Source organism: Oryctolagus cuniculus, chromosome 9 (genome assembly GCF_964237555.1).
Source record: "Oryctolagus cuniculus chromosome 9, mOryCun1.1, whole genome shotgun sequence".
Classification (NCBI taxonomy): Eukaryota; Metazoa; Chordata; class Mammalia; order Lagomorpha; family Leporidae; genus Oryctolagus; species Oryctolagus cuniculus.
In genome coordinates this window covers 83,804,674-83,822,201 of record NC_091440.1, presented here as the reverse complement: position 1 = coordinate 83,822,201, position 17,528 = coordinate 83,804,674, and the positions used below count along the sequence as shown (strand labels likewise).

The 17,528-nt window shown below is 51.6% G+C and overlaps 1 protein-coding gene across 1 annotated transcript in view; it reads left to right on the top strand.

The window, feature by feature from the left end:
* The first annotated feature begins 864 nt into the window (after positions 1–864).
* The window catches only part of ALOX5AP (arachidonate 5-lipoxygenase activating protein), a 30,274-nt gene continuing 13,610 nt past the window's right edge, over positions 865–17,528 (top strand). The window contains exons 1-2 of the mRNA XM_002720606.5: positions 865–1,056; positions 8,207–8,306. Coding sequence (XP_002720652.1) covers positions 987–1,056; positions 8,207–8,306 — 170 coding nt within the window. The 5' untranslated portion in view covers positions 865–986. The remainder of the gene's footprint in view (positions 1,057–8,206; positions 8,307–17,528) is intronic.

Genomic DNA, 17,528 nt, shown 5'->3' with positions numbered 1-17,528 from the left:
GGTTTTGGTTTTAGTATTTTGATCTAGTTCTTGTATTCTTCTCATTTCTTTTATGCTGCAGAAAAGAAGACATCGTCTGCTCTCTACTCATCGTCATTCATTTATTCACTCATTCATTTGTTCATTTATGTCTTATGTGGCTGGTATCCCATGGTGTGTTAAGTGCTCATTTTTTTCCTAGGAATTCAAGATAGAAAGGACAGGGTTCAGCATACCTCTTTCTGGTGCTCTATAAAAAGTTTCATTTTCCCCTTTTTTTAAGGTTTATTTTATTTATTCAAAAGACAGAGTTACAGAGCGAGGTGGAGAGAGAGAGAGAGAGAGAGATCCTCCAGCCGCTGATTTACTCCCCAAATGGCCACAACGACCAGAGCTGAGCTGATCCAAAGCTAAGAGCCAGGAGCTTCTTCCAGGTCTCCCACATGGTGCAGGGGCCCAAGGACTTGGGCCATCTTCTGCTGCTTTCCCAAGTGCATCAGCAGGGAGCTGGATAGGAAGTGGAGCAGCCAGGACTCGACTGGTACGCATATGGGATGTTGGTGCTGTAGGCTGGGACTTTAATCCACTGCACCACAGCACCAGTCCCTCCTTTGTTTCTTTGTTGTTATCAGAGATCCCTGCATCTCCCAGAGTCTGGGGTCCTCAGGGGGCTCAGGTTGCTCAGGGTCTTGGGTCTGAGATTCATTCTGGAGGCTGTGAGGGAGGCACCCCCTGGCATTAGTGCTGGCCCCTCAGTTCCTCCCCCCAGCACCCTGTTTCCCCTGGCAGGTTCCGCACAGCCACAGCCTGGGCGCTCTGGCTGATTTCAGAGAATAGGAAGGAGGGGAGGAAGAGGAAAGAGGAGGAGGCAGCTGTGTAACCGTGCCGGGGCCTTTGGAAACTCTGGTGGTGAAAGACGGAGTGCAAGCCCTCACTTCCCCTTCCTGCACTGCGCAGGCTGCCGAGCCGGGGCCACAGCAGTCCTCCCTCGGGCACCTGCAGCAAGCATGGATCAAGAAGCCGTGGGCAATGTCGTCCTGCTGGCCATCGTCACCCTCATCAGCGTGGTCCAAAATGGTAAGGGGATGAATACCTCCTCCCTCCGGGGAGATTTTGTCTGATGGTTGTTCCTGAGTCAGCCTTAGACAGGGGTGTGTGTGTGTGTGTCTTTTCTCTATGGCTTCCTTTCTATTTAAATGTATAGTGGGCTACTATAATACTTTTTTTTTGTAATATTTTTTTCTCTAGCAATGTATCATTTTTGAAGCATTTTTTCATATGCATTATGTACTTAGAGAGAGAGAAACTTTTCTCTTTGGGGTTTGCATCTCCATTAACCCTATTATCAATTAAGAAACCAAGCAGGGTACCCAGATCTGTACCCTTGCAGAAAGACCTTGTAGGATGGTCTTGAACTGCTCCCTAAATTTGGACTTAAGACTGTCTTCACAAGTATTTCCGGCGGTGCTGTGTTACAGTTTATTTAAGATAAGAGAAGAGTAATTCCCATGGGTGGCTGTGGCGGCTCAGTGGCAATAACTTAACAGGGATGCATGGTCACATGTTTGCATGCAGAGCACCTTTGGGGTGTCCTGATCTCGGGCCCCATCTTGAGCACAGACAGATGCTGAAGATTTTGCCTTCTGGGCTCAGGGAGAGGCACCCGTGGGCCTCACACACCACAGGGGCATAACTCTGCATTCCCTAAGTAATGTCCTGGATGGAGCAACGCTGGGCAGCTACCTGGCCCACACATTTCCATAGGAAATCACTCAACACTGAGTTCTAGCTCCAAGGGAACAGGGCCTTCTCTGGGCTGCTCGCTCCTCAAGCCATTGCTGTCCCATACAGACCTTCCGTGTGCACTTGCAGAGACCCTGCTGTGTGCCAGGCCTTGTGCTGGACACATGGAGGCACATCAGTGGAAAACATAGCTCTGTTCCTGCCTTTGGGGACAGGAAGGGACAGGTAGAAGCCAGCAGCCACCCCTTCAGCCTCTGTGAAGGCAGCTGCATGGGAGGGTGGCTGGGCAGTGCTTTCGTAGCTCTGGGTGAGGTCCCTGTCCCCTCTACTCATCCATGTGACTGGCGGACATCAGAGGACCGGGGACCCCATGCCCTGCCTCCTGCTTCTGCGGCTGGGGCTGGGCTCAGCTGGGAAGTTTGAGTTCACTCTTACCCACCTCTTCTCAACTCAGAGTGAAGTTGTGGGCTTACAGGGCTCCCCATGGTGGGAACGGCGTCTTCACCTCTCCCACTGGAGACGTCCCAGGGACCTGCCCTGTCCTGGTGAGCCCTGGGCTTCCGCACTGTGGCTTAGCAAACGCGGAGCACACTGGCAGTGAACTGTGAAATTGGTGATCATTTTTGTAATTTGGGATCAAGGCTTTTTCAGTGGCACAAACGGGGGAGGGAGGTGGGATTGTTGGTGGGAAGATGTCTGGGCCCTCACAGCCAGTCTCAAGACCTTGACTTTCTAGACAGACCAGGACAGCGGCCAGGATGAAGGATTCCTGGCCGGGGAGATACAATCCTGGAGCAGCAAGGCGCAACCCTGTGGGGCTGGGCAGATGGATGGCTGCGGTGTGAGCTGGAGTTGGCAGCGTGGCCCACACATCACTGCCCCTGTCTTCCCAGCTCCTGGGAGCCAGCCTGGGCAGTGGGTGGCCAGAGTGGCTGTCCCTCCGGAGTTCTGGGAAGCCACGGAGGGCCCCTTGCCCACCTGACAGTAGTTTAGACTAAGCCACTTCTGGGGAGAGACCTGAACCTCCAGGGGATACCAAGCTTATCTGTGAGGACTTTCTGTAACTGTTAAACGTGCCTGTGCAGAACAACAAGAAAATTCAAATAACTGGGGAGGTAACACCTTGACTGGTTGCTAGCTGTGAATTTTTAGGATCACAAGCAAGTCCCGGCCCCTCTTTGCAATTCTAATTCACCTCAACAGTTGCAACCACAGACCTACCTTACAGGGTTCCAAAAAATATGCAAACACTCTTCTTTCCTCCCCCTCCACTCAAGATGCCCTGGGAGCGGTAAACAACATTTCCCTGTGGTTACCAGGCACCGCCCACACTCTCCCGAGCCACAAGGGTCCATGGCAGTGTCAGGTTCTGTGCTGTCTGGACACTCTGCGGGTCTGATCTTTCTGATGGGCAGAGCCCTGCCCGCTTGGTGCAACTTCCTCCTCTGCCTTCCAGATGTCCTTTAGTCATCAAGATCTTTGAAACCAGTGGCACTCTTCCAGTTTGAACCAGCAGAATGCAGGCTTGGCAGAACACAACACGTCCCAAATACGCTATGCTGGGCCAGAACTAGCGCAGCTTGGTTTCCAGGGGGTTGTGACAGGTGCACCTCCCGTGAATAATGTGCAGGGAGCTCCACCTTCTCCTGCCAGGGGCCGGCAGCTCTGCCCTGTAGGAAACCTGGGAGATGCATGTGCGTGGTCTCCCCTCTTGTGACGGTCTGATCGGTGATTTTTTTTTTTTTTTTGACCTTACGATGATGTGAAAGTGCACACAGCTGACTGTTGTGGCTTTCACCTTCAGGACTGTGTTCAGTAAATTACAAGAGCTGGTCCACACTTCGCTGTAAACATGGGCTTTGCGTTGGATAAGTTGGCAGTATTCTGAGCATGTGTGAGGAAGACAGGGCTAAGTGAGGACGTTTGGGGGTTAGTATGATGAATACAATATTTTCAACTTATGATGGACTTACTGTTATAACCCCATCGTAAGTTGAGGAGCACTTGTATTTGGGTAAAGCGTTCTTCATGGGAAACCAAACTCATGACCTCAGGAGGAGAAGGTGAGTGGGGGAGGGGCCGAGGGGCACTGGACTGCGTGTGGTGGCACAGGAAGGACCCCTCAGGCAGACACTGTTTGTTCTCAGCCGGTCCAGTTGCGGGGGAAGGAGGGTGTCAGGAGCTAACGTCGCCCTCTGTCCTCCTGGAGAGGCGGCCTTCTCCACGTTGGTTCTTACAGCGAGGCCAACAAGGGAGATGCAGTGGCCCTGTGGTTGAAAGGGTTTGGGAGCCTTGTGCTACAGGGGGCAATGGAGCCTCCGACTCTGCTGTTCCCACCCCAGCACGTGGGGGCACCCCATCGGAAGACCTGGCAACCCGCCCCAGGGTTTGACGGGCTCTAGAAGCAGAACCATAGACCCAGGCTGCTCCCTGCACAAGGCCTCTTCTTCAGCTCGACAGTCCGGTGGGGTGGGGGTGGGGGGTCTTACAGCCCTGAATCGCCCTTTTCATTGTTAGATGCGTGGAGAGCGTGCTATGCATAGGATTATCTCATTGCATTGTGCACCCCATCAGATATTTGCTATCATTTATTCCTTTCTTACCGGGAAGCAAAAGGAGGCCAGAGAGGTGAAACTGTTGGCTCAAAGTTTCAGAGCCAGTGGCAGTGAGCCATAGTTCCAAACCTAAACATCTGGCCCTAGAAAGTAGGCGTGTCTACCGCCTCCACTTCATTCATTCACACGCTCGCTCCTCAGGGAGTCCTCTCTTCCATGGAGCTGAAATCCACTGCCTGTACCTCCATCCAGTGGCCCTGGAACTGTTCTCTGGGAAAGCTTAGACTAAGCTGTGCCTTCTGCTTCTGTGTGTGCAGCGTCATCTGTTACGTCCCTTCTTCAACATAGCCTTTCTCATGTGACTCAGTTTCCTTGGTGTTGAGTCACTTCTCCTCTGCTTGTGTTCTTTCTGAAATGTAGACAGGTGTTCTGAGACCCAGATGCCAAGTCTAGTAAAATCATTTGTCTATCAGTTATCCTTCTGAGGATTTGTATCACACTGCTGACTCATCTTACTTAGCAGTTAACTAAAACTTCAAGATATATTTTTTAAAGATTTATTTATTTATTTGAAAGTCAGAATTACAGAGAGACAGAGAGAGAGAGAGAGAGAGAGAGGAGAGACAGAGAAAGGTCTTCCATCTGCTGATCCACTACCCAAATGGCCACAACAGCCAGGCTGGGCAGGGCCAAAGCCAGGAGCCAAGAGCTGCTGCTTTGTCTCCCACGCAGGTGCAGGGGTCCAAGCACTTGGGCCATCTTCCACTGCTTTCCCAGGCCTAGCAGAGAGCTGGATTGGAAGTGGAGCATCCAGGACTTGAACCGGTGCCCATATGGGATGCAGGCAGAGAATTAACCTGCTGTGCCACGGCATCAGCCCCTCAAGATTTTACATGATCTTGAGAAAGTTGTTTAACTTCTCTGATTCACAGTTTCCTTAACAGAGAAGTGGAGTTATTAATAGCTTGCATTCGTGGTTGTGGAAGGCATTGCGTGAGATCACATAAGCGAAGCAACTGGCAGCACCCAGCGGGCGGCAGACGCTCAATAACTGTTTGCTGCCTTTTCTCTGTGTGTGTCTCTGTCTTGTGCTGGTTTGGGCCAAGATCAGTGTGTTAATGGTCTTTGCATGTGTGGTTTCTGTGAGGTACTGGAGGAACACAGGGGTTGGGAGAGAGAGGATGGTGGGGAGGAAGCAAAGGTAACTCACTTTGGCATTTTTAGCTTAGAGACAAGGAAAGCTGGAATCCGAGGCAATACTGGTCTGAGACAGGCTTGGTCTGCTTTTGTTCTTGGGGCAGGAAATAAACACAGGAAAGACTGAAGAAGGAAAAGACTTGAAGACGGTGGCAGAGCTGGGGTGGAGACCACGGGTGGCGCGCTTAGGCTTGGGAAAGAGGAAGGGGTTGGTTTCTCTGAGCATCGTGGGAAGAAGTTGCAGCCGGTGCAGAGAAGAGCAGGCCCGGTGTGCAGCTGGGTGAGGTAATAACCTCTGACTTTCGTAATCCTGGCCCTGCTGCCGTGTTCAGGGGCCGGGGACGCCGTCTTGGCTTCTGGAAAGAAAACTACCAGAGTTTGTGATTGTGGCTCCGTGGTTAGCAGAGACATTCCGAGACAGGTGGACTAAACGCTGGGGAGCTCATGGAATCCTGCAGGGAATAAAATGGCAGAGACTTCCTCATCGGGCCAGCTCGAGGTGAATTCCCAGCCGCACGGCTCCCACGGCTGGGATGACTCTGAGAAAGGCGCCTCACCTCCCTGAGCCATGGGCTCCTCATTTACAGGGTGGGCACACGGCCACCCACTCCACGGAGCTGGCGCAAAGCTCCGCCAGGAAATATAGAAGGGTTCTCAGAAAAGTTCCTGACGATGCATATGAGGAAAAAAAGCTACGCATGGCTCTCTGAATTGTTTGGGGTCAAAAGCAGCTTGTCTTTTCGTTCTGTTTTGTGATGAACTTTTTGAACTGCGCTTGTAGGTCAGATACACACTGGAATGTCTGCGACATGGTGGGTCGCTTCAGACAGGCCAGCCCCGTGCATTCGCTGACCACGGGCACATTCCTGCAGAGGGGGTGTGTTTTTGCCAAGAAGAAAATTCCCGAAAGCCTTTTCTCCGTGTACACCACTGATAAGGCCGCCTGCTCATGTCTTTGTGAGGGGGCCGATGTGTAGTGAGTGAAAAGGACCCTGTGGGTGGATCCCTGACGATCACCCCCACCCCTCACTCTTGAAATAGGAGTCAAGGAATAACATAGGAGGGAGGAGAGAGGCCTTCATCCCCCACCACCCAATCAAAGCCTCGGGAGTCTGTCTCCTCGGCGTCTCTCACAGGCCCACAGCCGTCACCTAACCAGCCCCATCTCATCTCCACATTCTGGGTCTGGCTGCTCCGCCACTCCAAAGACAGAGTGGCTTTCTGATTCTGCTCTTCCTTAGCTCAAGGCTCTCTGTAGCTCCTGGTGCTCTCAACTGGGACTAAAGTCTGAATCTCTTTACCCAGTTCCCAGCAAGGTCACAGGCAAACTCCACGGGCCCTTCTCAGGCATCATCTTCTTCCAGGCAGGGTCCATGGTTGCTTTCTCACCGAGGCTCCCTCCATCCTCTGGACCGAGCACTTCAAACGACCCCTCACCCCATTCTACTTTCCCTTCGCTGCACCGCTCAACACACGCTGTCACTGTAGCTGCCGTCTCCTCCTCCACTGTCCTCGGCAGAACAGAAGCTCCTGGGGCCAAGGCTCTTTGTCTGTCTCGTTCTCAGACACAAGTGAAATGTCTGGTGCCCGGTGAGTGACAACAGATGTATATCACAGAAAGAATCATTCTCCAGTGGCCTCAGCTGTGGTTCTACCAGGCCTCACTCCCCAGCCTCAGCCTCGGCTTTCTCCCCTTCTAAGCTGCTCATACCGCCGAACATAGACAGCTCTTGCCTTTTTTTTTTTTTTTTTTTTTTTTTTGGCAGTTAGACAGTGAGCCAGGAGCCAGGTGCTTCCTCCTGGTCTCCCATGCATGTGCAGGGCCCAAGCACTTGGGCCATCCTCCACTGCACTCCCAGCCACAGCAGAAAGCTGGACTGGAAGAGGAGCAACCAGGACTAGAACCCAGCACTCATATGGGATGCTGGTGCTACAGGTGGAGGATTAGCCAAGTGAGCCACAGTGCCGGCCCCCAGCAGCTAAAGCCTCTTAACCTTGGCCTATCCCGTTGCACTTGAGCAGGGTGATCCCCGCTGGTACCCCCTGCTCCCCCATATAATTCCTACGTGTTCTTCAGGCTTTATCTGAGGCATCATTTCCTCTAGGGATTCATCTGTTGACTCAAACATGGAATTCAGCTGCCTCTCGCGAGCCTTGGTAATACCAGGGATGCACTTGATCTCATTCTGGCACGAATCCCTCTGCGGTGTCATTCCTCCTTTATCCTGTGTCCCTTTCTTGGGAGTGTAAAGTCCTTGAAAGTGAAGGCTGTGACTTGCTCACGACTGCGTTCCCAATGCTGCACAGTGATTAGCAGGCGGCAGCTGCTGAATACATTGCTGCTAAGTGACATCTAATGGAGGACATTTAGGGCTGTTTGGAGGTCAAGGAAGGTAGCATTTAATGGTCTTGTAAGGCAATGAAACAACACTATTTAAAAGGCAGAAAGAGAGCGAGAGAATCTCCCACCTCTCGGCTCACTCCCCATATGGTAAGAGACTGAAATTCCATCTGGGTCTCCCACATGGGTGGCAGGGTGCAAGTGTTTGGGTGATCCTCCACTGCTTTCCCAGGCACATTAGCAGGGAGCTGATTTGGAAGAGGAGCAGCCGGGACTTGAACTGGCACGCCTATGGGATACCAGTGTCGCAGACGGTGACTTAACCCACTGTACCACAACACCTGCCCCATTCGTGCCCGTCTAACCAAATCCAAACCTTCTTCTCTGGCAGGATTCTTTGCCCACAAGGTGGAGCATGAAAGCAGGAACCAGAATGGGCGGAGCTTCCAGAGGACAGGGACCCTTGCCTTTGAGCGAGTCTACACTGCCAAGTGAGTCCAAACCCTGGGTAGGGGCACGGGCGTGGGTGTGGGTTGAACTTCACCTATGAGATTTTGTGGACATACTTCATTGTCTCAGTGTATTTCTGATGTTAAAAGAAAGGAAGTAGGGATATTGGGGGTGGGGGAGGTGATTTCTGCAACTCCAGAAATGCCTGCGTGAGTCACTTTGCCAGGGGTTGACCAGTTCCCTGCAGGGTTAGTGCAGAGGCCCTGCCATGAAATCACTCATCACTTTGGCTCAGACGCAACAGGCAGGACACAGCAGCAGTCCTCAGCTCCCCTGCCCCTTGCTTTCCTGGAAATCTGGGGGTGATGTCAGCACATTTCACAACCAGGTCTCCTTGAGCCACCAGGACAAGAACAAAGAGGACAGAGCATGGTGCAATGGCCTTTCCCTCTCTCAACCTTTCCTTTTGAATAAAAAGCACTGTTAGAAAACACCTGACCAGCTCTGGGAGGGTGAGTGCAATCTATTTGGGATGCAAATTTGAATGAGTCTTATTCAAACACTTGCTTTTCTTTTATGCAGAATGAATTTAAATAGAGATTTGGCAGGAGCACCTGGGCCTGCTGCTCTTGTCCTCCCCCTCCCGCCCCCCCAAGACTGGAGCCAGTCACCAAGGAAGGGCCAACCAAGGGGCCATCAGCTCCCTCCCAGAGGTGACTCTGATGACCAGAGAGATCCTTCCAAATTGGGAGCCAGGGCCAAATCAAAGGAAGCACATTTATTTTGCATCATAGGAACAGTATAGGCAAGCTCATGGACTAGAGTTCAAAGGCTCTGGCCCTGAGGCTCTGTGGGAGGACCTGGGAGGAAGGGAGTGTCTCCACAGGGACACCTCTATCTTGTCCTTTGGAAAGCTGGCTTTTGATAGGAGGGCCTACATGTCACTCAACTTCAGCCCTGTGCCTCATCAGAGTACTTTGCGTTTTCTCAGTGAGGCATAGGCATGGTGGGTTGGCAGGGGACTTCTGGCAAGTGTTCATCATAGGCCCCTTTTCTCCCCCGGCTTCCCAGTTGCCCTGCCAACACTTTCTGGACCACTTGTGGACATGCTGGTGGGGTCATCGCAGGCTGATGTCCTGGCTCCTCTTCCTCTGTGGGCCCTTGGCTTCTCCAGGCTGTGTTCAAGCTCTGCCTGTGTGCAGTGCACCCCAGAGCCCTCACCCCACATTCTGCCCACCTGCTCTGGGCCCCTCCCTCGCACCAAGCTCTCCTGCCCTGAGTCATTCCAGCAGCCTGAGCGGAAGGGAATCCTTGGCTGCACTCCCTACAGGGAGATTTCCACGGGAACATCTGGGCCATGGGCATATTAGTGCTCAGCATCCATTGGAGAAAGTTAAAGATGTGGTTTCAGACACGCTAGGCCCGTTTGACGAGCACAGGGGAAACAGGCCATCGCATCTGCACCATTTGCAAGGGGAGCAGCAAGAGCACTCTGCTGACAGGTCCTGGGAACAGCAGGTACAAGAGCGTGCCTTTGATCAGGGGCAAGGTCAATGTCTCCAGAAAGCATAACCGAGCCTCAGCCCATGGCAAAGAGCAGAGCCCCCGCCCCAGAAGATGGCGTTCTCCCCAGCTCCCTGGCATTCTCCTGGACCCCTTGGCTCTCCCATTTTGAAGTGACAGTGGAATTTCACTGTCCCGGGGTAGAGGTTGACTTTCTACTTTGCAGGCGACGAAGATGAAATGGAGCAGACGGGGGCCGTTCTGTTCCTGCCACTTCCCCTGAGGCACGAACTAGCTGTGGCTAAGAAGCCATTGTGTTTACACCTGGCCTCGCCAGCTGCCAGCCTCCAAATTGCAGAAGTGCCCTTTGGTTGGGGGTTGTGCCGTGCGTCTTGGTGGGGGCTGGGAAGTTCTGTAATCAGGCCGGGGTCTCAGAGATAAGGAGGCCAGAGAGCAGAGGGCTGGGGCACTGCTGCTGCTCAGGGCTCCCCACTGTAGCCCAGGCCTCAGAGACCCTGTGTCTGCCCCACTTAGCCTCTGTGGGAGGGAGGGGAAGGAGGAAGAGGAGGAGGACAGAATGGCAGGGAGAGATAGGAAGTAAGGTGGTGGCTGCGGAGAGAACTTTCTGTAAGATAAAGGTTGCTCAGACTCCGCTGTGGTTCCCTTACAAACACCACTTCCTCCCTAGCCCAGCAATGCTATGCAGGGGCCTGCAGGATTGTAAAAGGGGGCCAAAGACCGGCACAGCAGGCAGCTGCCTATGTATGGCAGAAGCCAAGGCACAGAGTCTCCAGGAAACCTCTGGGAAGCAGGTTTTGTGGCTTCTCTGGGGGCCTCCAGAGGCAGACAGAGGGTGCAAGATGATCTATAGGGGTGCAGGAAGACACGAACCGTATTTAATCTTCCTATCCAAAAAGTGAGGAATGAAGGCTTACTCACTTTTCATATACAGAGAGTAACACATGTGGTGTATATAATTCATACATAATATACCTGTCATAAGGTTGCATAATCAAAAGTTTTGGTTGACAGGGTGTGGGATCATAAATGTTTAGAGACCGTGGATATAGAGGGAAAAACAGTGTAAAGGATGAGTGATACTGGGGGATGCATATTTCTCAGCATAAAATACGACTGGTGGCTGACAAAGATGGCTTGACAATCTGGGGTAGTTGATTAACAGATAGCTCCGCCAGTGTGGTCTGTCAGCTCAGACGTGGCCTTGACTGATGAGTCTTTCCATCACTTGTCTCCCGCCAGGACAGAGCTGAGTCAGGTGTGAGAGCTAAGGGGAGCTGACCTTGACTCTGTTCAGTTGTATAAAATGTAGCTTGATGCCGTTTCCAGCTGATGCACACAGCTGGAATGGTCTTGGCAGAAGTCTGGTTCCGGGAGAAAAATCCTGGTTAGCTGACCTAAGACTCTTCCCCATGCGTGCAGGAGAGCATGGGTTGCAGAGAGGAGGTGGTCTCTGGAGATGTGTGATTTCCTTAGATGTGTGCCAAGGAGCCCAGGTTCGTGGGTTACTGACAGGTGTTACCGGGAAGAGCAGGTTCTTTATGGCCAGACTTTTTTTTTTTTTTTTTTTTAATTTTTGACAGGCAGAGTGGACAGTGAGAGAGAGAGACAGAGAGAAAGGTCTTCCTTTGCCGTTGGTTCACCCTCCAATGGCCGCCGCTGCAGCCGGCGCACCGCGCTGATCCGATGGCAGGAGCCAGGATCCAGGTGCTTTTCCTGGTCTCCCATGGGGTGCAGGGCCCAAGCACCTGGGCCATCCTCCACTGCACTCCCTGGCCATAGCAGAGAGCTGGCCTGGAAGAGGGGCAACCGGGACAGAATCCGGCGCCCTGACCGGGACTAGAACCCGGTGTGCCGGCGCCGCAAGGTGGAGGATTAGCCTATTGAGCCACGGCGCCGGCCATATGGCCAGACTTTTTGAGAATCTTTAATGCACTAAGAGGCCCTTTGATTCTTGGTTCTCCAAGAGAAGAAGGGCTTACTAACCCCAGACCCTCCCCCTTGGTTGCCCCTCCCCCTTTTTTGCAGAACATATTAACAGTTTAGTGTTTCACAAAACACATTATGGGAACTGCCGCCAGTGCCACTGCTCCCCTGCCTCTCTTGGCATCCATCGAAGGTTCAGATTTAAGCGGCGTAGACTTGCAAAATTATTTGAAGGCGGCAGGTCTACAGTGATCCTATTGATTAGTGTCAATATTGTTGTTAACAGTATTTCCTCACTTCAAATTGATTCAAACTGATTAATGGAACATCAAAGTGTTAAGTGGAGAAAAACGAAAGGGCAAAGAGTGAGTCATTTTCTCCATGAACACATCAATCGTGGGGCGCAGCAGACTAAAGTGCTGCAATATCTGCTACGCAGCTCCTATGCGAGCTCCTTAAAAAATGGGAGCCCAATGGGTTTGTCAGTTCTGTTTCACAGAAGAAAATGACACGGGGTGAGTGTTTGGCACAGTGGTTCAGACACCACTTTGGATGTCCGCATCCCATGTTGGTGTGCCTGTGTTCAAGCCCTGGTTATTTCCAGTCCTGACTCCCAGCTGACGCGCGCTCTGGGAGGCAGTTGAGATGGCTGGAGGACTTGGGTCCCTGCCACTCCCAGAGGGGATCCAGAGTGAGTTTTGGGCTCTTGACTTTAGCTTGGTCCAAATGTGAGCATTTGGGGAGTGCAGCAGTAGTTAGGTGGAAGATTTTCTCTCTCTCTCTGTCTCTTTGCCTTTCGAATAAATAAAAAAAATTCAAAAATGAAACAACGAAAACTAGAAAATAGCACAGAGCTAAATCCTTAATAATAGTGCATTTGTAGGAAGGACCTTCTCTCTAGGGGCTAAAAAGAAAGGCATTGGAGCACTAAGAGCCACCATTCAGTGAGTGCTTCCTGTGAGCCGTGTGGTGCTTCCTCAAAATTTATTCTCAGGGAGGAAATTGCTAATGTCCCCCTCTCCTCTTCCAGATGAGCGCAGTGAAGCTCCATGGGGCTGGGAAGCACCCGCAATCACACACCAGTGAGTGGCAGCCCTGGTGTTGCACAGAAGTTGCATGATGGTTAAACACCACAGTGAGCAGCCGTGAGGCCCCACGGCAAGAGGCTGCCATGTCGCTGGTGGGAGGGACCAGCACCCTCTCTCGGAGGGGCTTCTGTGCATGGATTTTTGAGTGGAAGCTGCACTGGAAGTTCTGGATAGGGAAAGGGACCACCTGAGCCAGAGCAAGGGACAGGGCTTTTGAGAATACTCAGGAAACCCATTCTCCCTGAATCCAGAGCCTGTTTTCTACAGATGGGAGAGTTTCATTCAACTGAAGATGGACCATGTTTTGGCTGGAAATAACAAGCCAGAATGATGGAAGGAATGACCCAATGTCAAATCACTGGATGGTTTTCTCCCAGGAGCAAATCCCTTGGACAACTAAGGATGTTTCTCCTTTTTGTATCACCCAGTCAGAATCACTCCTTAAAAACAAACAGAAAATCCCAGAACGTGGAAGTGAGAAAAGAGCAGGGGAAGTATTTGGCACTGACAGATTTTCAAACGACGAGAGCATCAGCTGTTAGATCCCCTCAGACACAGCCTGTTCTTCAACCAGGTATAAAAGGAATTTTTCCTCTAGTTTGCTTCAGCTGGGAAATGAATCACATTTTCTCAGTCTTGAGACATTTTGCAGTTTTGTGCCTCTATTAATGTGTAAGGATGAGGTGGTGCTGGTGCTCAGAGCTGCTGTGATTGTAACTTTGGGACCTGTTTACTCAACAGCCTCGTCACCCCAGTGGTAGATTTGCATGGGCCTCCTGCCATTTGGAGTTCTTACTGCGTCCGCCAGGTCAGGGGAAATTGTGAGGTTCTGCTCTTTCTGTCCTGTGCCTGGTTTTTGGCTGTGCCTGAATCCCAGCACAGGATACAGGATTTCCCACTATTTGCATTGATTGGCTTGTCTGGGAAAGGGTCTCTGGACCATCAAAGGGGCATTGTCTCAGTCTGATTTCTGTTACTGTAATTAATGCCCCAGAATGGGTAACTTACAATGGAAAGAGGCTTATTTATCTCCCGGTTTTGGGGAGCAAGAGTCGAAACAGCATGGTGCTGACTGACAAGGGCCCCTTGACCACATCCCATCATGACCGTGGTGTGTGCGAGAGGGAAAGATCACACAGCAAGAGAGGAAGTCAAAGAGCAAGCTATTCGGGGACCAGGCTCACTCTTGTAATGACCCTCTATAAGAACTAAGCAGGGGTCCAATGAGAACAACAGCAGTCTACCCCGAGGGCAGTGCCGCCAATGACCTAGACACCTTCCAGTAGGCCCTGACCTTTAAAAGGCTCCACCTGTGAACTTCGCCGCACTGGGGGACCTGATTTTCAACCCTGGAGCCCCTGGGGACACACTCGAACCATATCCAGGCCACAGCAGGCATGAAGGCCCCCGCAGCCAGTCAAAGATGACCCGCCCAGTCTCTCTGGGTTCTCTGCAGGGTACAGATCAAGACCTGGCTGTGAGGCCCACGCTGTGGCGCAGCAGGTTAACGCCCTGGCCTGAAGTGCCGGCATCTCCATATGGACACAGATTCCAGTCCCGGCTGCTCCACTTCTATCCAGCTCTCTGTGACGGCCTGAGAAAGCAGTAGAAGATGGCCCAAGTCCTTGGGCCCCTGCACCCACGTGGGAGACCAGGAAGAAGCTCTTGGCTCCTGGCTTCAGATCAGCCTAGCTCCGGCTGTTGCGGCCAAATGGGGAGTGAACCATCAGATGGACGACCTCTCTCTCTCTCTCTCTCTTTCTCTCTCTCCTCTCTCTGTGTAACTCTGACTTTCAAATAAATAAAAATAAATCTTTAAAAAAAAAGACCTGGCTGTTCCAGAGTTCTCAGTGGTACCACTGAGGCACGTGACCCCAACAGTTTAAGAGATTTGAAAATTGCGTCTCTGCTAATACCTGTGTAGTGTGAATCACTCTGTACCAGTGGTTCTCCAACTTCAGCGGGCATCAGAGTCATCTGGAGGGCTTGTTAAAACACAGATTGTGCAGTCCTTTCTCAGGAATTTTAATTCTCTGGGTCTAAAGTGGGCACAGGTATTTGCTTTTCTAACAAAGTTCTTGAGTGTTGCTGATGCTGCTGGTCTGGGGACCGCACCTTGAGAATCACTGCATTGGACTTCGGCTCTGACAGCTTCAAAAGATCTTAGAGTTAAGGAACATGCCTCAGCCTTACAGGTAGAGGAATTAAATCCAGAGAGATTGCTTTGCCAATGACGAACAGCTAGTCAGTGTCAGAAGTGGACTAAAGGGGCTGGCTCTGTGGCTTAGCGGGTAAAGCCACCACTTGCAGTGCTGGCATCCCATATGGGTGCCAGTTCGAGTCCCGGCTGCTCCACTTCCTATCCAGCTCTCTGCTATGGCCTGGGAAAGCAGTGGAAGATGGCCCATGTGCTTGGGCCCCTGTACCCACATGGGAGACTGGGAGGAAGCACCTGGCTCCTGGCTTCGGATCAGCACAGCTCTGATCATTGCGGCCATCTGGGGAGTGAACCAGTGGATGGAAGACCTCTCTCTGCCTCTCTTTCTCTCTGTATAACTCTGACTTTCAAATAAATAAACAAACAAACAAACAAATCTTTTTTTTATTTAAAGAAGTGGACTAAATTCTGACAAAGCATCTTTTCCACTGTGTTGCCTTGCCACCTTCCTTTTATGCCTCCTGTGTCTCGTTATTTTCCATTGATGCTGCTCATCTCTTAGGTTACTTTGCCATGGATGTGCATACTCATCGTCCTGTCCTACACTGTAAACTCAAGATGACACCTGCTATTTAAATTAGTCATCAAAGAGATAGTTCCCCATACATGTCCAGATCCTAATCCTGGGAGCCCGTGAATATGTTATGCTGCATGGCAAGGAGGAATTCAGGTTGCTAAGCAAATGACTTTAGCTTAAGGATTTATTTTATTTATTTGAAAGACTTACAGAGAGAGGTAGAGACAGACAGAGAGGTCTTCCATCCGCGGGTTCACTTCCCAGATGGCCACAATGGCTGTAGCTGAGCTGATCTGAAGCCAGGAGCCAGGAGCCAGGAGCTTCTTCCAGGTCTCCCACATGGGTGCAGGGGCCCAAGGACTTGGGCCATCTTCTGCTGCTTTCCCAGGTCATAGCAGAGAGCTGGGTCAGAAGAGGAGCAGCCGGGATGAGAATCGGTGCCCATATGGGATGCTGGTGCTTTAGGCCAGGGCTTTAACCCGCTGTGCCACAGCCCCGGCCCCACTAAGCAGATGACTTTAAATAGATGATCCTGGATTATCTGGGTGGGATCCCATGCAATCACAGGGGTCTTTTAAATATGTAAGAAGGGGGCTGGAGAGTAGATGTCAAGAGTTACTCAACAAGAAAGACCTAATTGGCCATTGCTGGTTTTGAGGTTGAAAGGGGCCATGAGCCAAGTAATGTAGGTAATGTCTGGAAGCTGGAGAGGCAGGAGAATGAAGCTTCCCCTAGAGTCCCCAGACAGAACACAGCCCTGCTGACACCTGGCTGTTAGCCCAGGGACACTCATTTTAGACTCCTGACCTCTAAAGCCATGACATAATACATCTTTGTTCCAGCAGCAGCAGCAGCAGGTGTCATGTGTACTCACAACAGGATGGTGAATTAAAGAAGACTGGGGGTAGGAGGGTGGGGAGGAGGCGGGCGTTCTGGTACAACAGGTTAAGTCACCCCTTGCAACACTAGCATCACATATCATAGTCCCTGTTTGTGTCCTGGCTGCTCCACTTCTGATCCAGCTCCCTGCTAATGTGCCTGGAAAAGCAGTGGAGGATGGCCCAAGTGCTTGGGCGTCTGCACCCACATGAGAGGACACAGATGGAATTCCTGGATTCTGGCTTCAACATGGCCCAGACCTGGTTGTTGTGGCCATTTTGGGGAGTGAATCAGCAGAAAAGGATTCTCGGCTGGCACCGCGGCTCACTAGGCTAATCCTCCATCTGCGGCGCCAGCACACCGGGTTCTAGTCCTGGTCGGGGCGCCGGATTCTGTCCCGGTTGCCCCTCTTCCAGGCCAGCTCTCTGCTGTGGCCCAGGAGTGCAGTGGAGGATGGCCCAAGTGCTTGGGCCCTGCACCTGGCTCCTGACTTCACAGTGCGCCGGCCGCGGCGGCCATTGAGGGGTGAACCAACGGCAAAAGAAGACCTTTCTCCCTGTCTCTCTCTCTCTCACTGTCCACTCTGCGTGTCAAAAAAAGGGGGGGGGGAGGGATTCTCTCTCTTTCTCCCTCTCTGTCACTCTGCCTGTCAAATAAATAAATAAATGTTAAAGAAAAAAAAAAAAGGAGATGATGGTGGTAAACACTGGTGTCTGGCACAGAATACAGCCCCTGAGGATGAAGACTGTGCCCGCACACAGGGACTGTGCCATCAGCAAGCTAACTTTATTAGCTTTTCTGAATTGACCTTAATCTGCCTTTTAAAAAATGAATTTATGTATTTAATTTTATTTATTAGACATACACACAGATTTTTTCATACACTGGTTTAGTCCCCAAATTCCCACAACAACCAGGGCTTGGCTAGTCCAAAGCCAGGAGCCTGGAGCTTAAACTGGGTCTCCCCTATGGGTGGCAGAGACCCAAAGACTTACGCCATCACCTGCTCCCTCCCAGGATGTGCATCAGCAAGAAGCAGGGATGGGAAGGGGACCTGGGGCTTGACCCCAGGCACTCTGACATGGTGCAAGGGCAGGCATCCCACTTGTGTCTT